Source organism: Terrapene carolina, unplaced genomic scaffold, assembly GCF_002925995.2.
Source record: "Terrapene carolina triunguis isolate 2854851 unplaced genomic scaffold, T_m_triunguis-2.0 Scaffold211, whole genome shotgun sequence".
Lineage (NCBI taxonomy): Eukaryota > Metazoa > Chordata > Testudines > Emydidae > Terrapene > Terrapene triunguis.
Genome location: NW_020664562.1, coordinates 11,229,020 through 11,254,565, shown reverse-complemented (window position 1 = coordinate 11,254,565; position 25,546 = coordinate 11,229,020). Strand labels below are relative to the sequence as shown.

Below are 25,546 nucleotides of genomic sequence, written 5' to 3'. Positions count from 1 at the left end.
AACATGTAGCGCTCCACCTGAAGTTACCAATGCTGATATTGTAAATAATAAGGAGGGAAGGTATCTGCCTGGTGCTAGAGTGCAATATAAATGTCAGGAAGGATTTGAAAGTATGGAATCAAATTATGTAATTTGTGAAGATGGAGAATGGTCACAACCACCAATTTGCAAAGGTAGGTGTTTATATTTTAATTAAAACACGTAAGACCAGGTGCACTTTGGTGAGCTGGGAGCATACAGTCATAGGGCTGGAAAGGAACTTGAGAGGTTGTCTAGTCCATCCCCCTGCATTGAGGCAGGATTAAGTATTCCTAGATAATCCCTGACAGGTAACCTGTTCTTAAAACCTCCAATGATGGGGATTACACAGCCTCCCAAAGTAACCTGTTTCGGGACTTAACTTTCTAACTATGTAGACAGTAGTTAGGGTGGAACATTTACCTTTCTTGTTTTACATATGACATTCCTATTAATACTTCCTAGAATGACATTTGCCCTTTCCACAACAGCATCACACTTTTGACTCATTCAGTTTGTGGTCCACTGTAGTCCCTGCATCTTGAAGTGCTTGCACCTGTCCATTCCACTTTGGTTGTGTGTGTACTAGTTCATCAAAGGCAGAGAACATATTCCCATAGTGGTACCTGTCGAGGTGGTACATGCACTTTTGCTGCACACTCATGCTTGTAGCTAAGGGCATAAATGGGCAGAGCTGCCCTAACCCTCTCAGTTCCTCCTTGCCACCCATAGATGGACAGTGTAAGCGTCTCACATACTTTCCCATTATAAATCTTTTTAGCATTCTTTTATTGTAAATGGTTTAGTATCGCTGTAGTTTAGATAGTGGTACTCATTTTCAAATATTTTCTTGTTTTTATCTTGTTCTTCAAATTTTATTTTCAATACCAGGGCATGTCTTAATCCTTGGGATTTAAGTGCTGTTTGACTGTAGCAAATCTATGACAGTCACCGATTCTCACTCCCACTGCTTGAAGTGGGAAGGACACATTAGGCATAAATACCCTATTTGTAGGGGGCTTAAAACCAGATCAAAGAAGTTGAAGGCAGTTTTACTTTGAGATGTTCTGGTGAAAGCAGCTATGTGTCCCCATTTGGAACCCAGCCACTTGGCCATACAGGGATTCAGATTCGACTCTCTAAGCACACCGCCAGACTTTGTGGCCTTCCCATGTCAAAAAGAGCCAGGAAGAAGACATCATTCTCTATCATGCAATCAGCAGAAGTCATCCAGCACCTCAGCCTCTTCAACCAGAAAAAGTCATCATCGTCTTCATTGTCATCTTCTTCAAATAAGACCACTAGTGAGGTTAGAGCTAAACCAGCTCCCGTGAGGCTCTTCCCCATATTCCCACATTCAAGCAATGCAGAGTTGTCAACTCCAACACCTCATGGCCAGTCAAGACCTTCAATAGCATAGACTTCATGGCCAAGACCTTCAAAAGCATAGACTTCTGCTGCAATGCATGTTACTGTTTTGGTATCTACAACACCTGAGATGTATGCATCAGCCAGTGATATTTTATGCCTGTTGGTGCTGGATTACCATTAGTGCAGAACAATGTCCAGGCTCTGCCTATTCCCCTAACCGTGGTACTGGCATCCTCCTTGGCACTGACATATTCAGTGCCATTGGGAACTGAGCCTTTGTAAGTAGTGCCAGAGTCCTGAAGCTGTATTGTCCAGCAGGTCCCTTTATCAGGAAAGTCCCAGATGCTTTCTCTGGTACTCTCCATCTTATGTTGGTTCAGGTCCCACAACCCATCTGCTCCACACAGTACCTTGCCAGCTTGGCATTCCAATGCTGGCTCTTCTTCAGACTAGAAGTGGGATCCTAAATATTGGGATCTCATTACAGGAGATCTTAAGCATCTCCTTATTCCTCATTGTGCAGGTCAAGGCCCTGGCACCATAACTTTTACAGGAGCAGACTGAGACATAGCTTCCTTTGGAGTTGGGCATGGTACTGAATGAAGTACCGCAGTAGACTTTCTGGAATCTGAGGGGTTTCTCCAGACTCCAGGTCATCTCCTCATAGTCAGCATTCTGCTAGGCATCAATCAAAGTGCCATTCTCTAACTGTTACCATTCTGTGTACCAGCACTGGTACCCAGCAGCTGAAGGAGATTATCCCTCCAGTTTCTGACCCTCCTGCTATAGATGTTCAGCAGACAGTAGAGCAGATTGGCACTAATCCTTTCACTCAATACTTTTTCATCATTTACAGATGAGGTTCCTGTTTCAGAATCATCTTCCCTTGACCTAGACGATTATAAAATCTACCAGGAATTTATGAAAAGGGCAACCACCTCTCTAGGAATACAAACTGAGTTGGTTCAGGATAATCCACACAAACTGGTGGTGGTCTTCGAATAGTGTCCCTATAGGTGCTCCACTGAAGGTGCATCTGCGCCCCTGCACCTCTAATGGGAGATTGTTGGTAGCAGTGTCCGATGAGCCCACACATATGCTCTTCCTCCCTCATGGTCTTCCTCAAGACTATCTAGCACTGCAGGAATGGACCCCACTCAGTTCCTTCTCAACCTCCTTTGTCCTCAAATGGAGCAAGCAGTTGTCCCTTCCTTATCTGCATCATTAGCATAAGTAGTAGTTGTTTTTGTTTCTTTTGTTCTCCTTAATAGTTAGTGTTTCCTTTTTACCCCATTGGGATTAAAAAAAAAAGAATTTGTTTCCTGCCCTGTCTGGGGTGATTCTCCCCTCCCACGGAGCATTTAGAAGACACTCTCTTTTTTTAAAAAAAAATTCACTTAAAAAAAAGAGAGGAAAAGACAAGAAGACAATTTCTTTTGCATCCCTCACTGTTAGAGGATGATAGCCCCCCTGTAGAGGCATGTCTGGCTCTTCCGGCTTCAAGAGGTGCCTCTCCTTCAAGGAATTGATTCCTGTAATGGCCAAACACTCTCACTGTCTGGTGCCAGGGAGAGTCCCATATCCCTTGGAAGTGATCCCCCTGCCACCAGCTAAAGCTGCAGTATTGCAGGAACTGGGAACTGAAGTTAAAACTCCTCCTTATGGAGAAGACACTTCAGTCTCCAGGGGACTCCAGTGCCAACCCCAGATCATCCCCAGAGCCTTTAACTTCAAAGGGGACAGAGTAATGGAAAAAACCAGCAGACACCCCCTGTAAAGGCTCATAAACATGGCTCTGAGTGGTTGGCTAGCCAGAGGGGTTCCCCAGTGCAACCACCTTGATACCCACGGCACTGGCAGCTCTGAGGCACGGTACCCAGAAGGGGATAGATACACATCACAAGCTGGTGCATATTCTGCACACCTTCTTCTCATCCAAAATTGCCCTCCCAATTAATGTATCTTACCCAGTGACGAGTCTGATGTTTCTCTGGCCCCTCATCTCCAGGGGACTCTGGCTCCTGAGCCAGGGGAGGAAGAAGCTTTTGCAGAACAGGAAGAAGGGTTCGAAGGGGAAGCTACTCCTCCAGCAAACTTCTCCTCATCTCCACCAGATGAGGGTGTAATGACCCCCCCACACACCCGCCATCAGTAGGTGATGATTTTAAAAACTTTCTGTATCATACCAAGAGGGTGGCAGATGAGATGCACATTTCCCTAAAGGAGGTGGCAGATACACATCACAAGCTGGTGCATATTCTGCACACCTTCTCCTGATCCAGAATTGCCCTCCCAATTAATGAGCCGATTCTAATTCCTGCCAAAGTTATCTGGCAGACACCAGCCTCCATCTCAACAACCAGCAAGAGAGCTGACAAAAAATATTACATCCCTCCCAAAGAGGCATACTGCCTGTTTCAACCTCCACAACCCAACTCCATCTAATGGATGCAGTTAAAGCACGAGGCATGCAACATCATGCCAAGTCAACCCCATCCAATCGGGATTGGAAGGATTGCATATTTGTCGGCAACATTACAGTTCAGATTCGTGAATTACCAAGCTGTCATGGCCAAATATGATTTTATTAATTATGGGAAACTCACTGCATTTTTGGAACTTTTACCTGAGATGCAAAAGGAGCACTTTTAGGCCATTGTCAGAGAGGGTCAGTTAATAGCCAGAATGGTGCTACAGATGGCACTGGACATAGACGATATGGTGGCTTGCTTGGTCCCCATGACAGTGGTAATGAGGCAGTCTTCTTAGCTACAACTTTCTGGGTTGCCCAAAGAAGATCTCCAGTTTGAAGGGGCCAAGCTGTTTGCGGAGAAGACAGATTCTTCTCTCCACACCTTGAAGGATTCCAGGCCACATTACACTCCCCAGAAGTCTACACTGCAGAACAGAAGAGAAGATATAGCTCTCAGCCACAGCACAGGTCACAACCTCCTCAAAACCAGCCATCTCAGCACTGTTGCAAGCTGGGAAGCCTACCTATACAACCATAAGGTTCAGTGCACAAGTGGCCTTTCACAGAAGTGATCCTTTGGAGCTAAGAGCTGTCAGGAATGCCTGTGCACACTTTCTGCCTTTCTTCAAGAACACCCACACTAAGATCATGATGGACAATATGACCTGTATGTTTTACATAAATCACCAGGGGAGTGCCAGATGTCCCTCCCTCTGCACTGAAGCACTCAAACTTTGGAATTGATGCATTTATCACAATGTGCTCATCTCAACTGTCTATGTACCAGGGTTACAGAACTTGACAGCTGACAGTCTCAGTTGGCATTTTTCTTACAACCATGAATGGGAACTGAACTCAGAGGTGCTTCAAGATATATTCAACATTTGGGGAACCCCGACTATGGATCTCTTTGCTAATTACCAGAAAACAGCATATCTAATTGTCATCACTTCAGCTAGGTGCATAGGAGACATAGCAGCCCTGATGGCACACACACCATACATGGTCTTTTTTTTAAAGTCAAAGTAACTCTGAGGCCACATCTCAAATTTCTCCCTAAAGCTGCCTTTGCTTTCCATATGAATCAACAGATCCATCTTCCTGTTTTTTCCCCAAAACTACACTGTGACATCAGGGAGGCGATTCTGCATATGCTAGATGTTAGAAGAACACTACCCTTCTACTTGGACAGAACTAAGGACTTCAGGAAGTCCCCATAACTCTTCCTTTTGCTCACGGAAAGATCCAAACACTCAGCAATATCGGCTCAAAGACTATCCAAATGGGTCTCTGGTTTCATTAATCACTGTTATCAAGGGCGCAATCTGCTGCCTTCGTCCGGAGTCCGTATGCATTCCACGAGGTCAATTTCTACCTCGGTCACAAATCTTGGAAATATGTAGAGTAGCAACTTGGGCCTCTGCCAACACTTTCGCAGAACATTTTGATGGCCTCTGAAGCCATCTTTGGCTCCACAGTACTCCTTGTAGTAATAGACTCCACTTTGAAGTCCCAACCTCCAGTGGTGGTGGGTACTGCTTGGGAGTCACCTACAGTGGAGCATCCAAAGAGACACTACTCGAAGAAGTTACTCACCTTATGCAGTAATGATGGTTCTTCGAGATGTGTGTCCCTCCTCTCTACTTCAGAGTTCTCCATAAGGGGTCTGCAGTAGAGAAGAAACTGAGGGGGGTTCTCCTGTGCAGTGCTAGATAGCCTCAAGGCAGACCATGAGGGAGGGAGAGCACACTGGCTCAACGGACACTGCTACCAAAAATCTCTGATTAGAGGTGCAAGGGCGCAAATACACCTACAGTGGAGCACCCACAGAGACACACATCTTGAATTACCATCGTTACTGCACAAGGTGAGTAACTTTCTCCTATTTTGCATTCTGCAGGACCTGAGTGAATACTCATGAACTAATGCTACACATACCTAGTGAGGATGCGTCTTGCAGTTCCATATGCTGCACTGCCTGGAATCTTTGGACCTATTGAGTGGTCAGCCACAGGTCTTCATGCTGTCTCTTTCCTTCTGGGAGTGCTGGCCTCTCTGGAACTGTTGAGGAACAGCTGAATGCGAACAGTTGTTGTTTGATATTTGGCTGACCCAACCAAAATAGATTTATCACATCCCTACTGTCCAACTTTATCTTACTAAAAAGAATTTGGGTTTGTCTGCCAACTTCTGGCCAGAACTGAGAGCAGACTTCACCAAATAGTGTAGACCCCATCTGGTCGCTGGACTCCCTGAGTATGCTTCTTGCACGTTATCATTGCTGGAACTCATACCATAGTATATTGCTAGTATGTTGGCAGCCATTTTACTAGCAGAACCAAACCATTAGTAGCTGTAGTGAGCTGATTCAGATAAATGTTGCTCTTTGTATTTTACATTTTTATCCCCTTCTGGGAGTTTTATGCAGGAGCCAGTCCCAGGGCTCAAGTGGGGGTTGGAGAGTTGGTGGTACTGTCTTAATCTCTACTCTCTTGGTATACCAAGGTGAGATGTTATTCTCAGGAGATTCTGCAGATGCTCAAAACATGATTGCCTCAGAGTGTGGTTTTCATACACCTTTGGGCAGGGCTGGGTTAAGGCACAGGCACAAATAGAAACCTACTCTCTGGCTCTCAGGGTCCTATGTTGACATCAGAATCTCAACCTTCATTAAAACATACTGGTTCTAGTCTGCATGGTTTTGAAAATATTCAACTGAGCATAACTGATTTTGTGATGTCTGCAGCAAGAGCCTTTAGAGGCAGGGAAGAATCCTCCTGACCCCACAATTAGAAGTTGGAGGTTGAGGGGGGAGAAAGCAGTGACTATCTCCCAAATGCCATCCATTCTCTGTCGACTGTAGAGTTCTGTGATACTCTTTCGGTTATTTTACCTGCTTTGATCACAAGTGAAATAGTTGGGCATCTGAGCCAACCCCATTTAGATTCACAAGATATTCACCCCACTTCGAAATATTGTTCCAAGCTAAATACAGAACCAGGCAGGCAACTCGGCATCGGTTACACTATTAGTTTTCCACATGAAAGTTCAGAGTATGAAGCATATAAAATAACCACCCTCCACCCCATCAAAAAAATGTTGAGTCTGGGACACAGCCCAATCTGAGCCCTGCTTCCCATCAATTGTTTTCTGCCAGCTGATTGAAACAGGAACTAAACAGCTAAAGGCTGCAGCTCCAAAAGAAAGACTCTTTCCACCTATGCAAATAGAGTTGTGCTGTACCCTTAGCTGCTTGTCCTTTCAAGGAAGGTGCAGCATATGCATATACACCTCTCCACGAAGTCGCATTGGCCCAGCTCTGACCAGGTTGGACTGCCTAGCTTTTGGAGAGCTGCCAATTTTGTAAAGCCCTTGCACTCAGTACAGCCACAGCTCCAGGGCCTTCACTGGTTCCAATGCCAATATCGCTTGGGAAATGAGCTGGTCTGTCAAGCAGGTAGGTCATTCGCTGATCTTTAGGCTGTAAATATATAAACAGTATCTCATTCTAGTAGCTAGCAGTGCTACTGACACAGAACAGTCAAAAGAGGAGGAGGATTTGATGCTCCAAGGGAGAAATCCAGCTCCCCTCTGCTCTTTTTACAATGATCTTTTAAGCAGAGCTGACACTGGCCACTAACACTCTGCAAAGTCTCCTCATGGATTTGAGAACTATTAGTCGGACACATGTTGGAGCTGTGTGGTCGGGGCCAGAATGAAAACTGGAAAGACAAGTGGCTCCTGCAAAGACACTCCTTTTCTCTGGTTAGTCACCTGAGAGCTACAGATTTGGAGTCCTGAAGGCCCTACCACCTTTGCAGGGAAACAGAAGAAGTTATTGCAGAAGCTTACATGGCTTTACCCTTGTTATTTCTGGGGGAGAACTTGCCAGAGTTTAGTTGTCATAGCCACCTCAGCCACAGAGCATAAACTCTGAGTGGGTTAGGGAGGAAGAGCACAATATGATGTGTAGAGAGCTGGTCAGAAAGTTTCCAACAGAATAAAGATTGATTTGTCAAGCATGAAATGTTTTCCAGAAACTTGATGATTTTGTTTGACTTGCATCTTAACCCAAATCAATTCACTATTGGATAGCCTTTTTGTCACCTCCCTGCAATTTAAAGTGTTCTGTTAAACAGGACTGGTTAATCACTAAAGGATTTGAATAGAATTTGTACACAACTAATGGAATACCATAAGTGCTTTAGCTAAGCTGATCTCCTTCATGGGACTGTGTCAGTGACTGTGTTTTCATGCGTCTTTTCAGATATGAGATGCGCACCTGCACCGGAGATTTCTCATGGTAAGATTCTAGGTGCTAAACAGCGAAACTATTTCCCTGGCGAGAGGGTGCGTTATCGATGTACACAAGGTCTGAGCCTTATTGGGTCTCCAACGGTAACATGTAAGCAAGGGAAGTGGTCCCAACCACCAGAATGCAGAGGTATTTTACTTTCCTATTTCTAAAATAGCCCAACAGTGATGATATTGTTAGAATCAAAAACTTCACTCTCATTCAGAAGAGTTTGTTTCCCTGTATCTCTTCTTTTAATGCACAACTTTATGCTCACTTGAAAGCCAGAAAGCAAATCTATTTCTAGTCTGTGATGTTCTTGGCAATGGTAATGTGGAGCATTAATGAAAAAATTCTCACATTGGACCAGACCCTAAGCTCCTTCTTCAAGCAACCCTCAGTGGATTTCAATGGGAGTTTGGCCTGAGTAACTTCTGAGTAAAGGTTGAGAGCCAAATTTTGCCATCCCTGCTCATGCTGAGTAGTTAACATTGACTTCAGTGTACCTAGTGTAACCCACACACCTCCTGGGTGTGGTGCTCTGTCCCTTTTAGTGGCACTGAGACCACTTAGAGATTAATGAGTCTGCTACAGGCTTAGCTAAGGGCCATATAGCTTTTTAGCTCATGCAGTAGAGGCTCATGCATTTAGCTCCAGAGGTCCCAGGTTCAATCCTGCCCGGCGATGACTGGGGCTGTCAGTGTTTCACTAGTTAGGATTTCAGGATTTGACCCACAATATAATGTGAATAAGGCTGCACGATGGTGCTCTTCTTTGTATTTTTTATTACCACAGTTTCACTACCACTTTCAGATGAGCTAGACAGTACACAAGAGACAATTAGTGAAATGCTCACTCCATTGAAGTCAGTGGAAGAAACTTTGTTTGACTTCAATAGGATCAGGATTTCACCATGTATCGTTAAGCTTCTGGAAAAAAGTGATGTCACTCTACTAGTTCATTTTAATTTTTTTTTACATACCAGGATTTCATTGGCTGTCTGGGTGAATATGAATATTAAAAAAAAAAATCTGCAGAGTAACAGCACCTTGTTCTGAAAGCCAAAATTGTGATTCTAAAAACTAACTAGATAGTAATCTGCAACTATTGTTTACATTGAGTGGTACCATGACTAAGGCTAAGATTATGTCACAGAGGTCACGCAAGTCATGGAATCCGTGACTTTCAGAAACTTCTGTAACATTTTCTGCTTCAGCCCCAGGGCAATGTAATGTAGTAATGGCAGAACAAATTGTGAAATACATATGTTAACATGCACTATTTCTAGGGCTGTCAAACAATAAAAAAATTAATCACGATTAATCATGAAATTAAAAACATCATGATGAATCCCAGTTTTAATAGCAGTCCTCTACATTGGTGGTTGAAGCATGAAGGGGCATATGAATGTTTAGCATTTCTGGCACGTAAATAACATGCAATGCCGGCTACAAAGTGCCACGTGGATGCCTTTCCTCACTTTCAAGTGGCATTGTAAATAAGAAATGGGCAGCATTATCTCCCGTAAATATAAACAAACTTGTTTGTCTTAGTGATTGGCTGAACAAGAAGTAGGACTGAGTGGACTTGTAGGCTCTAAAGTTTTACATTGTTTTGTTTTTGAGTGCAGTTATGTAACAAAAAATATCTACATTTGTGAGTTGCATTTTCATGATAAAGGGATTGTACTACAGTACTTGTATGAGGTGAATTGAAAAGTACAATTTCTTTTGTTTATCTTTTTTTATAGTGCAAATATTTGTAATACAAATAATATAAAGTGAGCACGGTACACTTCGTATTCTGTGTTGTAACTGAAATAGATATATTTGAAAATGTAGAAAAAACATCCAAAATATTTATAATACATTTAAATTGGTATTCTATTATTGCTTAGAAAAAATATTTTTTTATGCAGCTAGTACATTTCTAAATAAAGCCGTAAGGTCAGAGGAATAAAGGAGAAATATTAATATATATAAAATCAGAGTTTTAGCTGAAAATATTCTTATGTATTTGCTGTATTTTTAAATAGTCATTAAATAATTATCAAAGTCTTAATGATAGAGGCATAAAGGTGAAGTGTTAATACATATATAGAATGCTGTACTTTTAGTAGAATATATGCTTTTTATGCAGTTAGTACCTTCCCCTGCAAGGTAGTCAGACGTTTAATGCAATTAGGATGACCTTTATATGTACGTACTGTTTTTATTTTTATTTTTGTTTAGGGGTTTTTTTTTACTTGTAACAATGTCTGTCTCTGTATGTACAAATAAATGCAAATGAATTAATTAAAAAATGTATATAACTGGCCACTATGGCACCATATTTTTAAAGCTGCTTGTCAGTCTTCCCAGTACCGTAAACAACCCCCCTTCAGTATTGTTTATGCTTGCCTAATTCTTGGGGGGGGGGGAAATCTTTTTGCCTAACATTGCCCTAATCCCACATCCCTTTCTATGAGAAGAGAAGCAGAGAGAGGAAATGGGAGCTGGCTTTTGAAAGTAAATTTCAAATTATGAGTTTGACTTCTCTATTAATTATTTTTTAAATCCACCTCACTGAAGGACCTTTCCAAAGGGCAAAGCTTAGCTACATTTATGAGTTCATCAATTATAGGGACATCATGAGGCTTCCCGGTCCTCAGATTCATTCTTTCCTTTCTCCCCTCATTTTTGTACTATTCATGCCCATTTATCTCTCCAGTGTTATTCTGAGATTCATACTCCACTCCTTGGACCTGTATTATCCCAACTTCTATTTAGCCTGCATCCTCTTATCATTATTTTACCCTCAGACTTGCTCTGCTATCAATATTCAGATACCATGGTAATGTCATAATTCACAATAGTCTGAGAAATGTGCTGGGTGCATCAAACACCCTACATGGTAATATAGTCATGGAGAGAGTAGGTACTGCACATGATGCATTCCTCAGTGACAAAAAGCAGGTTGATTGGTCCACATGCACCTGAGGGGGGGAGAAGTTGGGCCAAAGCCTCTCACTTTCCATTTCCCCGCTAGTCAATGGTTAAGGCAGAATGGTGGGATTAGTAGGGCAGAGATGGTTGACCCAAAAGATCTCAAACTAACCTACATTCTCTGCTTGAAAAGCAACCTGGAATCAGGTCTTCACAAAGCTAGAGTAGCTAGTTACCTATTTTGCCATCAGTTCCATAGTGTTAGTTGTTAATAAACAAATATCATGCTGCTTCAACTATAAAGATAAAACTTTTAGTCTTTTGTGTTCAGTTCCAATATCAGGCTGATTCTTTTTCGCTTTTCCCTTGGGATTTTTCCAGCTCTGTCAGAGTATATTGATGGCGCTGTTGTGTAATATTTGTGATCTTGCAGCATTTACTGTAAATAATCGCTGATGCAAATATTCTCTATTTCTATACTTACTTTTAGAGGCTGCTGGAAAGTGTGGGCCCCCGCCTGGTATTGATAATGGAGACACCATTGCCTTTGCACAGCCAGTATATGAATCAGGTTTAAGTGTGGAATATAGATGCAAAAGTTTACACGTAATGAGGGGATCTCCATTTGTCCACTGCGAGTCTGGCCAATGGACAAACCCACCAGTTTGCTTAGGTAGGTACAAAAATCTATTATATGAAAAAGAACTGTGCTGAGTATATATTTTCCATATTATGAGCCCAGTTCTGATGTCACTTGTACTGGTGTAACACCACATTAATTCCATCAGTCTGAATGGAGTTAATCCTGATTTAGACAGGATTATGTTAGGGGACAACTCTCCTTCTTTTTAGGGATATCACTGCAGATTTTTTTTTTAAAGATCAGGAAATGGCAAACAGTCATGCCATTATAAGTATTTAGAATGTACCCCCAAAATAATATCTCAGTTAAAACTTGTAAAAACCCACTACAATGAAACCTATGTTTACTGTAAGTGAAAAGATGTATTCAAATATATTTTTAGTTGAAAATCTTTCAATTAGAGTAAATGCTATGAACTACAATTCAGTAACTTATGGAATGGCATGAGGAATATTGGTCATTGCTCTTTAGTGCTAGGAGTAGACATGATGCTGGCATGAGCAGCAGTGGATTCCACTTTTGCCTAGGGGGAGCTCTAATGTCAAAAACTAATGTAGTCTGCTCTACACCTTTCTAACCTCCATATGCTCAGAGAGAGAGGAGGGAATGGCTGGAGTACATTGTGGTGCAAGTGTTCCAAAGCTGTGCAGCTACCTCTGTGTGGTTCTTAAATTATGGTGAACTTATCTTGTGGGCTGGTTTGTCCTGGTCCTGACTTCACATCTCAGGAATAACCTGACATGTCCCCTTTGTCTCCTGCCATGCCACCTATACAAAAGGGGTGGGGGATGACAATGGGGAGCCCGATTTGCTAGCTTTATACCAGCAAAGAGCATCCTTCCACATGGAGAGTATTCTGTTGGCCAGGTATGGTTAGGTTCTGGCCCATTTGCATCAGCTGAGTGGCACAAGGGGGCCACATTGTAAAATGGAATCAAATCCTCTGTTCATCTACCCTAGTCTCCTCTCTGTCCCTTCCCACAATACCACACCATTTGGTGTGAAAGCCTTCTTCTCTAGAGTTCCTTTTTGTTCTCTCAGCCGTACCATCTCTCCTTTACTTTTCAAAAAATCTTGTCGTAAAATATTTCCCTGTTTTATTTAACTATGTAAAGCATTTGGGGACAGGTTCAGTGTCAATATAGTTAGTGAATCAAATTTCCAAAAATAGATCCACATGTACATAATTACATTACATTTTTCTTTTTCCAGAGCCATGTTCAGCATCCTCAGAAGAGATGGAGAAAAACAATATTGACCTGAAATGGAGGGAGACCACTAAATTGTATTCAGAAAGTGGAGATTTTATTGAATTTGACTGTAAATGGGGATATGAGAGGGATCCACTGTCTTCTGAATTTAGAGTACAGTGTGTGGAGGGGAAAATAGCATATCCTAAATGTAAGAAAAGAGGTAAGTAATCTCCAATTAAACTATAGTACTGGTGAATCATCTGACTAAAAGATTTCTTAATTTTTACTGAGGAATTCTAGGGTTTAAAAATACAAAAATGCATGGCAGAGTGGCACTATTGTGATGAGTTCCATATAAACTCATGGGAAAGCATGGATCCTAACTCAGACCTCTTGCAAATGGGGGTAAAGAGATGCAGCTCACAAGCAAAGTGACCACATTATTACTTGAATTGGGACAATCACCCTCTGACATCTGGGCTTTTGTGGGTTACCGACAGGATAGAAACATTTTGCAAGTGTCTTGTCTTACCCAACTTCTCTGGCTGGCACAGTTGCTCATGCAGACAGCTGACTTCCATTGTGGTCTGCAGTCCTTTGATATCCCTCTGATGCTGATTTTTAGCTCCTAAATGCTTGCTTCAGCAAGCACTGTTAACAGGTTACATGTTAGGCAAAGCTCTCCTAGACTCCTCTACTTCCTGGGAAACCTTCTGATCCATGGCAGTCAGTTTGCTTGTCACCTCATTTATCTGCCTTGCCGGTCCAGAGTGGGAGTGTTGCAGCTGGGCTTCTCAGTCTGCCCAGATACTTTGAAGAAAGATTTAGGCCATGTCTACAAGCTGACAGCGGCACAGCTGTGCCACTGTCAGAGTGCTCGCCTAGCCTCATTATGCTGATGGGAGAGAGCTCTCCTGTCGACATAGTCAAACCAGCTCAATGAGATCTCTCGTTGACATCGCGCTGTGCACATGTGCGCTTATGACGGCAAAAGTTATGGTGCTCAGGGGGTATTTTTTCACACCCCTGAGTGACAAAATTTTACCAACATAACTACTAGTGTAGACATAGCCTTAGACTGCATGTCTTCTCTCAGTCCTTTCTGGTAAACCTCCCACTGTTGCTTCAATACCTTTTGCAAAGTCTCCAGCTCCTATTTTAGGTGCTGTTTTAATTCCTTTTCAGCATCTTTGACTTTGTGTTTTCAGCCTAAGCCTTTAGCGAATATTCAGGGTCTTCCACCTTTTTTTGTGTTGGGAGGAAAAAATTGGTGTAGTGTCAAGTATTTCCATGACTCAACCCTTGTTATTTACAAAGAATGGATACAAAATCCCGTTTCTCTGAAAAAGCTGGCTCAGACAACAGGAGGCAGTTTCCTTCCTCACAATTCCAAGCCTACCTTTACATTCACCAATCAGACCAAAAAGATCTTTTCTGTCAGGGCCATCCTACCAATACATCTATTGCTGTCTCTCCATAGCTTTCTGGCATGCTCACACATACACATGCGCATGCACACACTCCCTCCATTCCTCCCTCATTTAATCCCCAGCCCTCCTATTGTCAATCCCTAGAGAAACTACTCAACCAGAATTGCTCTAGCCTTTTCCCAGGCCTTGCATATGGTATAGTCCATGAGCAGTGGTTTCCATTGTGTCGGCTATCACTAGACAAAGGGACATGTAACTGTTTCCTCATTTAACCTGAATGAAAGATGAGTATCATGCCCATCAGTTTCACTGAGGTCTGTGACTGCCCATAGATCAGACATGCTTACTGCAAGCTACTCTATCTCCAGTACAACAATACTATCAAATTTATTGATGGAAAAATCTATTTTGTCTTACATCATTCTAGTTCTCCTGTCTTCTGATAAAGAAGAATCATAATTGCTGATCTTCTTCCCATATTAGGATGACTATATGATTGTGGCAATTCCCACATCACCTTTTGTAAACTAGTGTGAGAAATGCCACCTCCTTTATAGCATTATGGGAACAGAAGCAAATAATTCATGCGTACATATGAAGAAGGCAGGCTAGAAGCAGCTGATAAGAAGTCATGGAACAAAACAGGTTCAAGATCCCTGCTCCAAAAATTCCATCACTTTCAAATGCTAATAACTACACCATGGATACTGATAAAATACAGTAATATGTAGTAAATCAATGTATGGTTTTCTGTTCTACTTTTAAGTTCCACTTCAAAATAAGTAATCGTTTTTAATATGAAAAGTAGTTGAACCATTGCAGTTCAGGGGTAACTGCAATTATGTTTGATGGAGTTTGTTCCCATGTACTTTCCAAAAAAGGTTAAAACCATGCAGTATGAGTTTCATGCCATTCTGTTGAAATCAATATTCTGTTCCTGTGCAGTCCGTAGGGGATTTGTATGTAATATTTGTTTAAAAAAATTGACATGTACTAAACTGATTTTTCTAGTGTTTGTTCTCTCCCTGACAGGTACTTCAGGATGAATAAAAAGAAGCATCAAGCAGATAATTTTAACTCGGATCTGAGGATCAAAATCCATTGACCAGTTATTTGTAATGTTCACATATTATGTCCTTTGTCAATATTTTAGCTTAAATTGATTATATGTATCAGTTCAATACCTTTTTTATCGTTGGTCACAATGGTTTAAAATATACATTCATAAAATAGTAACAACACATGGGCAAATAAGTTCAAACTCAGATCAAACTACAGCTTTTTATGATATTTGGAAAAGGAAACTTTAAGGGAAATTGTACACATCTGCACATCCTGAATTACACACTTCCTTCTTGCTGAAACAGAAAGCAGCAGTATTTCCCTCTGGCCCAAATCAGGAACTCCAGGAAGTCTCATTAGAAACATTAATCTTGAGAGATTTTTAGCCTAATCACCACACCAGAAAGTTTGGGATATGCATGGAGGCTTTTTTGAGTTTGCCCGTCACTATTAGCGATCATTCTTCCAAATGTTTTAGGCCATGCAACCAAAAAATGATCCTGTCATTTAGCACAGTTGTACTGAAAACATGGACTTCTCTGGTTAAAGTTTAAACTCATAGCGTCTTAATTATTTTTCCCTTTTAAAATTAAAGATTTGTATGATTAATTTACCACTCTTCTTAAAAAGTCTGTTATTTGGACTTTTTCATTTTTTTTATTAACACCATCATCTGAAGTAAAGAGGGAAGGAATCTTAGGATTTGTAGAAAAATGGAGACAAAGATGAAAGCCTGCAGCTAATTTGAATATCAACATGATACATGCATTTGGCAGTGTGTGAATAAATTGTCTATTCCTATTTTCCACTGTATGTAATGAACTGGAAATTAGACTAGTGCTGTAACAGAGATAAATCATTATCAGAATCCACACAGACAAATAAATGAAGATAAAGTGAATGTTGAGGGGATGCTATATGTAGGGAATGGATCAAATTCTGGACCTGTGGCATACACAAATAAGCACACTTACACTATAAAAGCTGAAAAAACTGTGCATGTATCTTCCTCAAAATTATGTGAATGTTGAAGTTTTTCACATTATTGCAAAACTGCCTGTAGCACTTATGTTACTTATTCTCCTAGTGGAATCCACAGTCTGAATTTAGTCACCCAGGCTCCCTATTCAATGCACGGGGAGAGTCAGTGACCCTAGGGTACATCTATATTTGAGTTTGGAGGTGAGATTCCCTGCTTCCATAGACATACCTGCCCCAGCTGTGCTCAAGCTAGTACCGCATAGGCACCAGCTCAGCCTAGCTTCCATGAGTACAACCCCACCAGACCCTCAGCTACCTACTTGGGTGGCGAGCCCAAGCTATTGCTGGTGCTGCAGCACCACTGGCTACTTTTAGGTGCTAGGTTGGGCTGAGTTAGTGTGGGTACATACATGGGAGCTGGGCACCACATGTATCCTTAGACTGGGATTCACAAAAGCCAGTAGGTTGAGCAAGAAGGCACCTCAGCCAGACTGTAGGGAATGCCAAGGGCAAGGTTGTGGCCTAAGCCTTACCCCTCAGTGGCAGTTGAGCACTTTTATCAACTCAGGATACACAGTTGTGAACTCTTTCCTGGAGTTAAGCATCTAAGTCAGGTCACCCTTTCTCATAAAATACACACCACTAGGTGGTAGTGGTGCCATTATACCCTACAGCATGCGCATGCGCACACACACGCATAAGTAGAAACCTATGCAGAGCAGGGACATGAAGTCAGGTCACCCAGGTGATTCACTAACTACTAGGCAATAGGTTATTCTGGCATATGTCTTTCTCACGTCTCCAATTGTAACTGTTCCACTTTGTCTGCCTAACTAATTTAAAAAATAATTACAACGGGGACTTGAACTTGGGACTCCCACATCTGAGAGAGTCTCAGAAAACTGGGTAACTGGGCAACAAAATGGCAGATGGAATTCAATGTTGATAAATGCAAAGTAATGCACATTGGAAAACATAATCCCATCTACACATAAAATGATGGGGTCTAAATTAGCTGTTACCACTCAAGAAAGATCTTGGAGTCATTGTGGATAGTTCTCAACATCCACTCAATATGCAGTGGCAGTCAATAAAGCTAATGGAACATGGGGAATCATTAGGAAAGAGATAGATAAGACAGAAAATATCATATTGCCTCTATATAAATCTATGGTACACCAAATCTTGAATACTGATGCAGATCTGGTCATCCCATCTCAAAAAAAGAAAAAAAAAAAAGAAAAGAAAAGGTACCGAAAGGGGCAACAAAAATGATTAGGGATATGGAACAGTTTCTATATGAGGAGAGATTAATAAAACTGGGACTTTTCAGCTTGGAAAAGAAATGACTAAGGGGGAATATGATAGAGATATATACAATCATGACTGGTGTGGAGTAAGTAAATAATGAAGTGTACTTTACTCCCCCTCCTAACACCAGAACTAGGGGTCATCAAATGAATTTAATAGGCAGCAGGTTTAAAACAAACAAAAGGAAGTGTTTCTTCACACAAAACACAGTCAACCTGTGGAACTCTTTGCCAAAGGATGATGTGAAGACTAAGATTATAACAGGGTTCAAAATGGAACTAGATGAATTCATGGAGGATAAGGCCATCAATGCTATTAGCCAGGATGGGCACAGATGCAAAACCATGCTCTGAAGTGTCCCTAGTCTCTGTTTGCCAGAAGCTGGGAATAGGCTATAAGGGATGGGTTACTAGACGATTACCTGTTCTGTTCATTCTCTCTGAAGAACCTGGTATTGGCCACTGTTGGAAGACAGGATACTGGACTAGATGGACCATTGGTCTGACCCAGTATGGCTGTTCTTATGTTCCCATAAACACTAGGCCATAGTGTCATTTTCAGTGTCTCAGTGCAATGACTGTTTAATTATTTAATATAAAAGTGGAATGGGATCAACAGGCAAGGTTGAGAGAGAGCAAGAGAGAAACGATCTTAGGGGTTAGGGGCATGCTTATGAGAGGTAAAAGATTTGGGTTCAACTCCCTGTGCCATATCAGATGGGGGTTGTAGCGGGGTGGTTACCCGCTCCAGCCCTGACAGGGTTAAAACCAGCCCTGGGAGAGGGCTGGAGGGCTGGGAGAACAGCCCAGGCTGAGTGGGAAGCAGGCTCAGCTGGAGCCCTGACCCAAATAGGGCCCAGCTGGCCCTATAAAGGCTTGACCCAGGAGCTCAAGGCTGTAGAGGTAGACAGGCCTGGCTGCAGGGAGCTAGAGCCAGGGTACCTGAGTGGAGCAGGACTGGGGAAAGGCAGAGGAGCTGGGGAGCTCCAGCCTAGATAGCCCCAGGCTGCGGTCTAGTATTGGGCTAATAGGTACTGGGGGTTGCAGAGGGCAGCCCGGGGTAGGCAAAGGCAGCAGGTCGAAACCCAACCTTGCCAGTGATGAGTAGACTGATACTGCAGTCTGCCCCAGGGAGCGGGGGCTAGACAATGACTGGCAGTAGCTGTATACTGAGGCGAGGTGGGGATAGTGGGTGGGGATTCCCTAGGGAGGGGAGACCCTAAGACTGAGGGGTTACTGGCAGGGGGCAGCGCCCCAGATAACAGGGCACTGGGCTGGGGAGGGACACAGGGGCCAAGTGGTAGCGGGACACTGGCCTGCAGAGGGCGCTCCAATGGCTGGAGAGCTAATTCCCTGAGACCACCAGCAGGAGGTGCCGCAGGGGTGAGTCCACATGCTTACAGGGGTATATGTGAAACCTGAACCCAAGTCTACATCGGGGTGAGTACCAGGGCCGGTTCCAAGTTTTTTGCTGCCCCAGGCAAAAAAATTTTCTTGCGCCACCCCCTTCCCCCCCCCAGCCCTGCCCCAACTCTGCCCCTTCTCCGCCCCATTCCAACCCCTTCCCCAAATCCCTGGCCCCGCATGCTCCCCGGGTGCACCACATTTCCCCTCCTCCCCCTCCCTCCCTCCCAGGCTTGCCACAAAACAGCTGATTCGTGCGGCAAGCCTAGGAGGGAGGGGGAGGAGCGGAGTGGTGGCACGCTCTGGGGAGCAGGCGGCAGTGGAGCGGAGGTGAGCTGGGGGGGAGCGGTTCCTCTGCTCCCCCCCAGGGTTACTTCCTGCGGCCCTCCCTGTGCCCCCCACAGCCACAGCTCACCTCCGCTCCACCTGCTCCCCTGAGTGTGCCGCCGCCGCTCCGCTTCTCCTCCCTCCCAGGCTTGCCACAAAACAGCTGATTTGCGTGGCAAGCCTGGGAGGGAGGGAGGAGAAGCGGAGCGGCGGTGCGCTCGGGGGAGCAGGTGGCAGTGGAGCGGAGGTGAACTGGTGGGGGGGAGCGGTTCCCCTCCACCCCCTCAGGGTTACTTCCTGCGGCCCTCCCCGTGCGCCCCCCCCCCACCGCAGCTCACCTCCGCTCAGGGCCGGATCCTGGCTTTTAGTGCCCCAAGCGCCAAAAAAAAAAAAGGAGCCAGAGTGCCGCCCCTTGGAAAGTGCCGCCCCAAGCAGATGCTTGGAGCGCTGGTGCCTAGAGCCGGCCCTGGTGAGTACTCGGCCAACAGGACAAAAAGTTACAAAGTAGGGCAGCAGCCTCTCCTCCTCAGTTTTGTGTGAGAAACAGTTTGAGCACCTAATTCCAGGAAAAGATTCACAGCTCTGAATTCACAAGTAGCGAGAGATGCCTAATTGCCTTTGAGGGATGGACTTAGGCCACACCCCACTCCTTGGCATTACTATTGGTTAGCTTCAGTGGCTCCTTGTTCATCGTGCTGCCTTTTGCAAAGCCTATTCTTAGGCACCTAGTTCTCCCCATGCCTTGTATTGGAAGCCTGAATGTCTAACTCAGGCCTGTGGGTTATGCTTGGTGTTGAAACTCTAAATCCCAATTATTGCTCTAAATCTGATGTGCTGCAATCAGACTGGTGTCCTCAGGCAGCTAAAAGAACAAGGTCATCTTGCACCCTACAATAAACCAAAGGGATCTAGTTTCACCACACACCTGGTGGGGGGGGAGTTGCTTTTACTACAGTGTTTTGTGCTCTGAGGAAATACATAAGCTCATAGTTCCAGGGAAAGCAGAGAGACACTATCACGAGAGCAGAAGTTTGTGAAAGCAGATATACACACACTACAAGGGAAATAAGAGCCAGGAGAGCATATACAAAGGCAACCACAACAAATACTGAGGACATCAGTTCATACATCTCTGCAATGTTTTTATTCTAAAACTGTACAGATAGCAGCAAAAGTACATCTTTGTCTTTAGAACCACAGTTTTAGTAACTATCATTTAGTTGTTTGATAAAAGTCCTATCCTCAGGGAAACCGTCTTTTTTTACATCTCAGGATATTTTCAGCATTCAGCTGGGGCAGAACTAATGGGAAGAGTTTCAGTCTGGGGCAGTGTCACACCAATATTGCTGTTGCTACTGAATGGCTCACACCCCGAAAGATTATTACTTGAAATCTATATGGCTAGTTTGATGTCAGTGGCACTACTGTGCTTAAAATGAAGCACACACTTAAATGCTTTAGTATTTTCTGGGAAGTTTGGCAATTGTATTCTATTTGCCAAGGTAAACTTCAGTTTCATCAGAGGAATGGAGGGCTATCTCCATTCCCTGGAGAAGAGGGGACCCTTCCTTTCCTAACAGGAAAGGACTAAAATTGGTTATAAAGTACAGTATTATATATTAATTTCTGTCTTAGACTAATTCAGAAAGTATTACCAAGCATTCAACTTATCCAGAGAAGCAGAAGATAGTCTAGAATAATAATCTAAGGCAAAAAAATTTCAAAATGCTAAACTGCATAATTAGAAGAACAATACTGAGGTATATTTGGACATTTAACATCTACATTACATTAATTTGCTAGCCAAGTTGGGTGATCAAATATTCCAGCTTTTTACCCATATCCCAGTGTACTCGCCCATGTCCCTGTACAGTTGATATCCACTGGCTCACCAAGCACATGTACATTGCAATTCACTTTATTCCACAGGTAGTGACAGCAGTTTTTAAAGGAGGGGTCTGGATCTTAGCAAGATAAGGTGGGTGAAGTAATATCTTTTATTAGACCAACTTCTGTTGGACGGAGAGAGAGCGGGGGGTGGGGGATAGGGGAAGCTTTTGAGCCACAATGAGCTCTTCCTCAGGTCTGGGTAAGGTACTCAGTGTCACAGCTAAGTACAAGGCTGAACAGATTCTGGACCTGTCAGTGACAGACGTACTGGCTTCAGTTTGTCTGTTCCCTGGCAATAGTGTCAGATATCATTAAGCAGTGGATTTGCTTTGAGAAGAAGAGCTTCAAGTGGGCAGGTACAAAATGGTGGGACACTCTGTGAGTTCAATGACAGTCTGCAATATAAGGCCTATACAAGGTTCTCATGGAAAAAGAATCAACCAGTTAGGGATTATGCAAAATGCACTGTGCAAAGCAGGGAAAGGGGAAAGCATAAGGGGAAGGTTGGTTATCAAATAAACAGTAATGAAGAAGCTGCTAATAACTTCCCATACAATTGGTGAGCTTTCCCTGTCCCTGAAGTCACAGATATTAATGTAGTGGTCAGTCCTGTCAGGGCATGTGCACAGTCATTACAGTTCGAGGTACTGTCCATGACCTTCAGGTGGCAGAACACATGGATGGCTACAAATGGGTCCATAGAAGTTTTTGCATTAATTGTCTTTAACAAAACAGAAAGATAAATCTCCATAAAACATGAGAGCTCTTTGCAGACACTTTTGCCCCCTCTCCCCCTCCCCCCCCCCCCCCCCCGATCCCGTGACTACAGGTTTTCACCTAGTACTGGTGAAGCAAAACATAGGGCTTGTCTTATCTTTCCTGGACCCGTTGTATTGATTTAGGTGGAATATATAGGCTAAATGTGTTAACATAACCCAGTCACTGTTTTTACATTAAATAATGTAAAACAATGTTTGCACTTTCGTATAAGTGTGTGTGTGTGGGAGGGTAGTCTCAGCTTGCTTAGTACTATGGCAAATGTATTATTAAAATCCTTTTAAACTTTCATTAAAGACACAGAAAAGGAAAGTGGTTCAAGCATTGGAAATGTAAAGTATTAAATCAGGCTTTCTGGTATTAGGTGAGATGGACTGGAGCTGTTCTGTTGCTGTTACAGTTCGCTCCCATTTTGTCTCAGATTGTGGTTGAGATTCAGCTGACACTAGTAGAGGATTCCTCTGGAATGTCACCCAGGTCCCTGGTTTTGGCCAAGTCTGGTCAGGACATCTCTCGGGATTAGATTAAGAAGCAGCTCTGGGGTCCTAGGAGTAAGCAGGGTAACAGCCACAAAGATAAATGTTGCTCCAGTAGCTTCCGTCTGGTCTGCCATATTAACATAAGAACGGCCGTACCGGGTCAGACCAAAGGTCCATCTAGCTCAGTATCCTGTCTACCGACAGTGGCCAATGCCAGGTGCCCCAGAGGGAGTGGACCAACAGGCAATGATCAAGTGATCTCTCTCCTGCCATCCATCTCCATCCTCTGACAAACAGAGGCTAGGGACACCATTCCTTACCCATCCTGGCTAATAGCCATTAATGGACTTAACCACCATGAATTTATCCAGTTCTCTTTTAAATGCTGTTATAGTCCTAGCCTTCACAACCTCCTCAGGTAAGGAGTTCCACAAGTTGACTGTGCGCTGCGTGAAGAAGAACTTCCTTGTATTTGTTTTAAACCTGCTGCCTATTAATTTCATTTGGTGACCCCTAGTTCTTGTATTATGGGAATAAGTAAATAACTTTTCCTTATCCACTTTCTCCACATCACTCATGATTTTATATACCTCTATCATATTCCCCTCACCCCAAAGTCCTTCCTTTAAGGACCCAAAAAGAGAGTCAGGGGAATAGCTCATTCTCTCGTTAATTTTGTCCACCATTTAGGCCTTATAACTAGGGCCCTACCAAATTCATGGTTCACTTTGGTCAATTCCATGGCCACAAAGTCTTAAAATTGGTGAATTTCATGATTTCAGATGTTTACATCTGAAATTTCAGTGTTGTAACCGTGGGGGTCCTGATCCAAAAGGGGATCGTGTGTGTGTGGGGGGGGGGGGGGGAAGAGTCCTAAAGCTGTTGTAGGGGGGTTGCAGGATTGCCATGATCACTTATCCCAGAGGTGGAGATAGGTCTGATCTCCCCAGTGCTGCTGGGAGTGTCCCAACCAGGGGCTCCTAGGTGCTACTCAGGGCCAGTGGTGGATTAATGCATGGAGCCGGTGGGGAGGCAGAAGCCTCCAGCCTGAGTGGCCTGGCGCCCAGGCAGGAGTTATCAGGGACAGCAGCCCGGATGCCCTCAGCTCCAGCAGGAACCATGGGTGGTGGCAGTCTGGAGCTCAGCTCCACCCTCACTGCTGCGCTGCCTGTGGAGGTGGGTCTGATCTCTCCCCTTATCAGCCATGCAGGAGAAGGACAAGTCCTGTCCCTCTCCAGCCCAGCTGATTTCGGAAGATCAGATATCACAGGGCAGGGCTTGGTAGGGCCCTAATTATTGCTGACACACCAATTTTGATTCATTAATGTCTGAACCCACATTTTCTGGTTTATCAAATATGATTTTAACACAGTCCCTGAGTTATATCAGTAAGATATATTGTTTGGACTATTTTAGTCTTTCTGGTTCCCTTTTATATTTTTTCCCTATCAACGTTTGTTATCTTGGTCAGTGGCTCTCAACCAGAGGTCTGTGGCCTCCTGGGGGGGCTGCGAGCAGGTTTCAGGTGGTCCTCCAAGCAGGGCTAGTGTTAGACTCGCTGGGGCCTGAGGCACAAAGCCAAAGCCCCAGTGCATGGGGCTGAAGCCTGGGGCCCTGAGCCCTGCCGTCCAGGGCTGAAGCCAAAGCCTGAGCAGCTTAGCTTCATGGCGGGGCCTGTGGCATGGAGCCTCAGGCAATGGCTCTAATGCCAGCCCTGGCTTTTATATGCAGAAAACCAGTAGTTTTGGCACAGGTGGGTGTGACGGGTTAGACCCCCTTTTCCAGGGTGCCACCTGATATACTTGGGTCACACTGAGCCCACCTGTTCCACCAGCCTGGGCTTCCTCACCCTATCCTTACTGTGCCAGGCCCTCAAGTCTTCTCTAGCACACAGGCAAGGCCACGCCCAGCTGCAGGCACAGACTGAAATCAGCTCAGTGTGGGAGGATTCAGCTCCGGGATTTACCCAACACTCATGTGCACACCTCCTTTGGGGTGTAAGCCCAAAATAATATTGTCTTGCACTGTATAGAGAGATAAAAACCACATCCCACACCCCTTGCTCAATGCACCGCTTTTTGCCCCTCCCCCATGAATTGCTCACGCTGGGTTTTGAAACAAACAAAAAAGAAGTTTATTTACTACAAAAGCTAAATTATGAGATTATAAGGGAGAGCAATCAGATCAAAGCAGATTACTGAGCAAATAAAACAACACCTAAACTGGGCTTGATACATTAAAGAAATTGGCTACAAATAGCAATTTCTCATCCTACATGTTTTATGCAGGTTGCAGAGTTTCTTGAAGATAAACAGCACCACTTGCAACTTAAATCTCCAGGTACACCCATCACAGGCTGACCTTTCTCAGCCTGGGTCCCCATCCTTCTCCCCAGATCAGTCTTAAGTGTTTCCAGCAGTCATCCTGGGCGGGGATTCAGTGAAGAACCAGTGACCCTGATTAACTCACTCACCAGCCTTAAATAGAATTTACATATGGCAGGAATCTTTTGTTTCCCAGTCTGACCCCTCCACCCCCTCTTAATGGAAAAACACTGACAGCCCAAGATGGGGGCCTGTCCCAGGAAGGCAGGAGATTAGTATCTTCAAAGTCTTATTGTTCTTCCTAATGGCCCATTCAGGCTGATTGCCTACTGTCTGGTGGGCATTTCCCAGATGCAAACAATTTTGCAATCGATACAGAGTTTATATTCCTAACTTCAGATACAGCAATGATACATGCATACAAATAGGATAATCATATTTGGTTAAATCAGAATCTTTCCAAGGATATCTCACAAGACCCATCTTGCATCAAATATAACTTAGTTATGCCATATTCATATCATAAGCATATTTCCATGAAGACCATGGGCTTTAGCATCACAGTGGGTCAAGGAGTTTTTATAGCCTATTGGAGTGGGCCTCAGAGAGAAAAAGGTTGAGAACCCCTGATCTAGGTTATTGTGAT

The 25,546-nt window shown here is 43.7% G+C and overlaps 2 protein-coding genes across 3 annotated transcripts in view; both read left to right on the top strand.

Annotated features, from left to right (window-relative positions):
- Positions 1-16,309, top strand: LOC112104412 (complement factor H-related protein 1-like). 2 transcript variants are annotated; one of them, XM_029912417.1, is made up of 5 exons: positions 1-173; positions 8,130-8,306; positions 11,571-11,753; positions 12,936-13,136; positions 15,379-16,309. In XM_029912417.1, exons 1-5 carry the CDS (start codon positions 113-115, stop codon positions 15,390-15,392), a joined length of 636 nt encoding a protein of 211 aa, XP_029768277.1. In that variant the 5' UTR covers positions 1-112; the 3' UTR covers positions 15,393-16,309. The 2 variants fall into 2 exon arrangements, with proteins under 2 accessions (XP_029768277.1, XP_029768276.1); XM_029912416.1 differs by having other exon boundaries at positions 15,358-16,309.
- A 7,386-nt stretch (positions 16,310-23,695) lies between these two features.
- The window catches only part of LOC112104415 (complement factor H-like), a 125,285-nt gene continuing 123,434 nt past the window's right edge, over positions 23,696-25,546 (top strand). Inside the window, 2 exon segments of the mRNA XM_029912434.1 lie at positions 23,696-23,752; positions 24,865-24,916. Of these exon segments, the coding sequence (XP_029768294.1) occupies positions 23,696-23,752; positions 24,865-24,916 (109 nt within the window).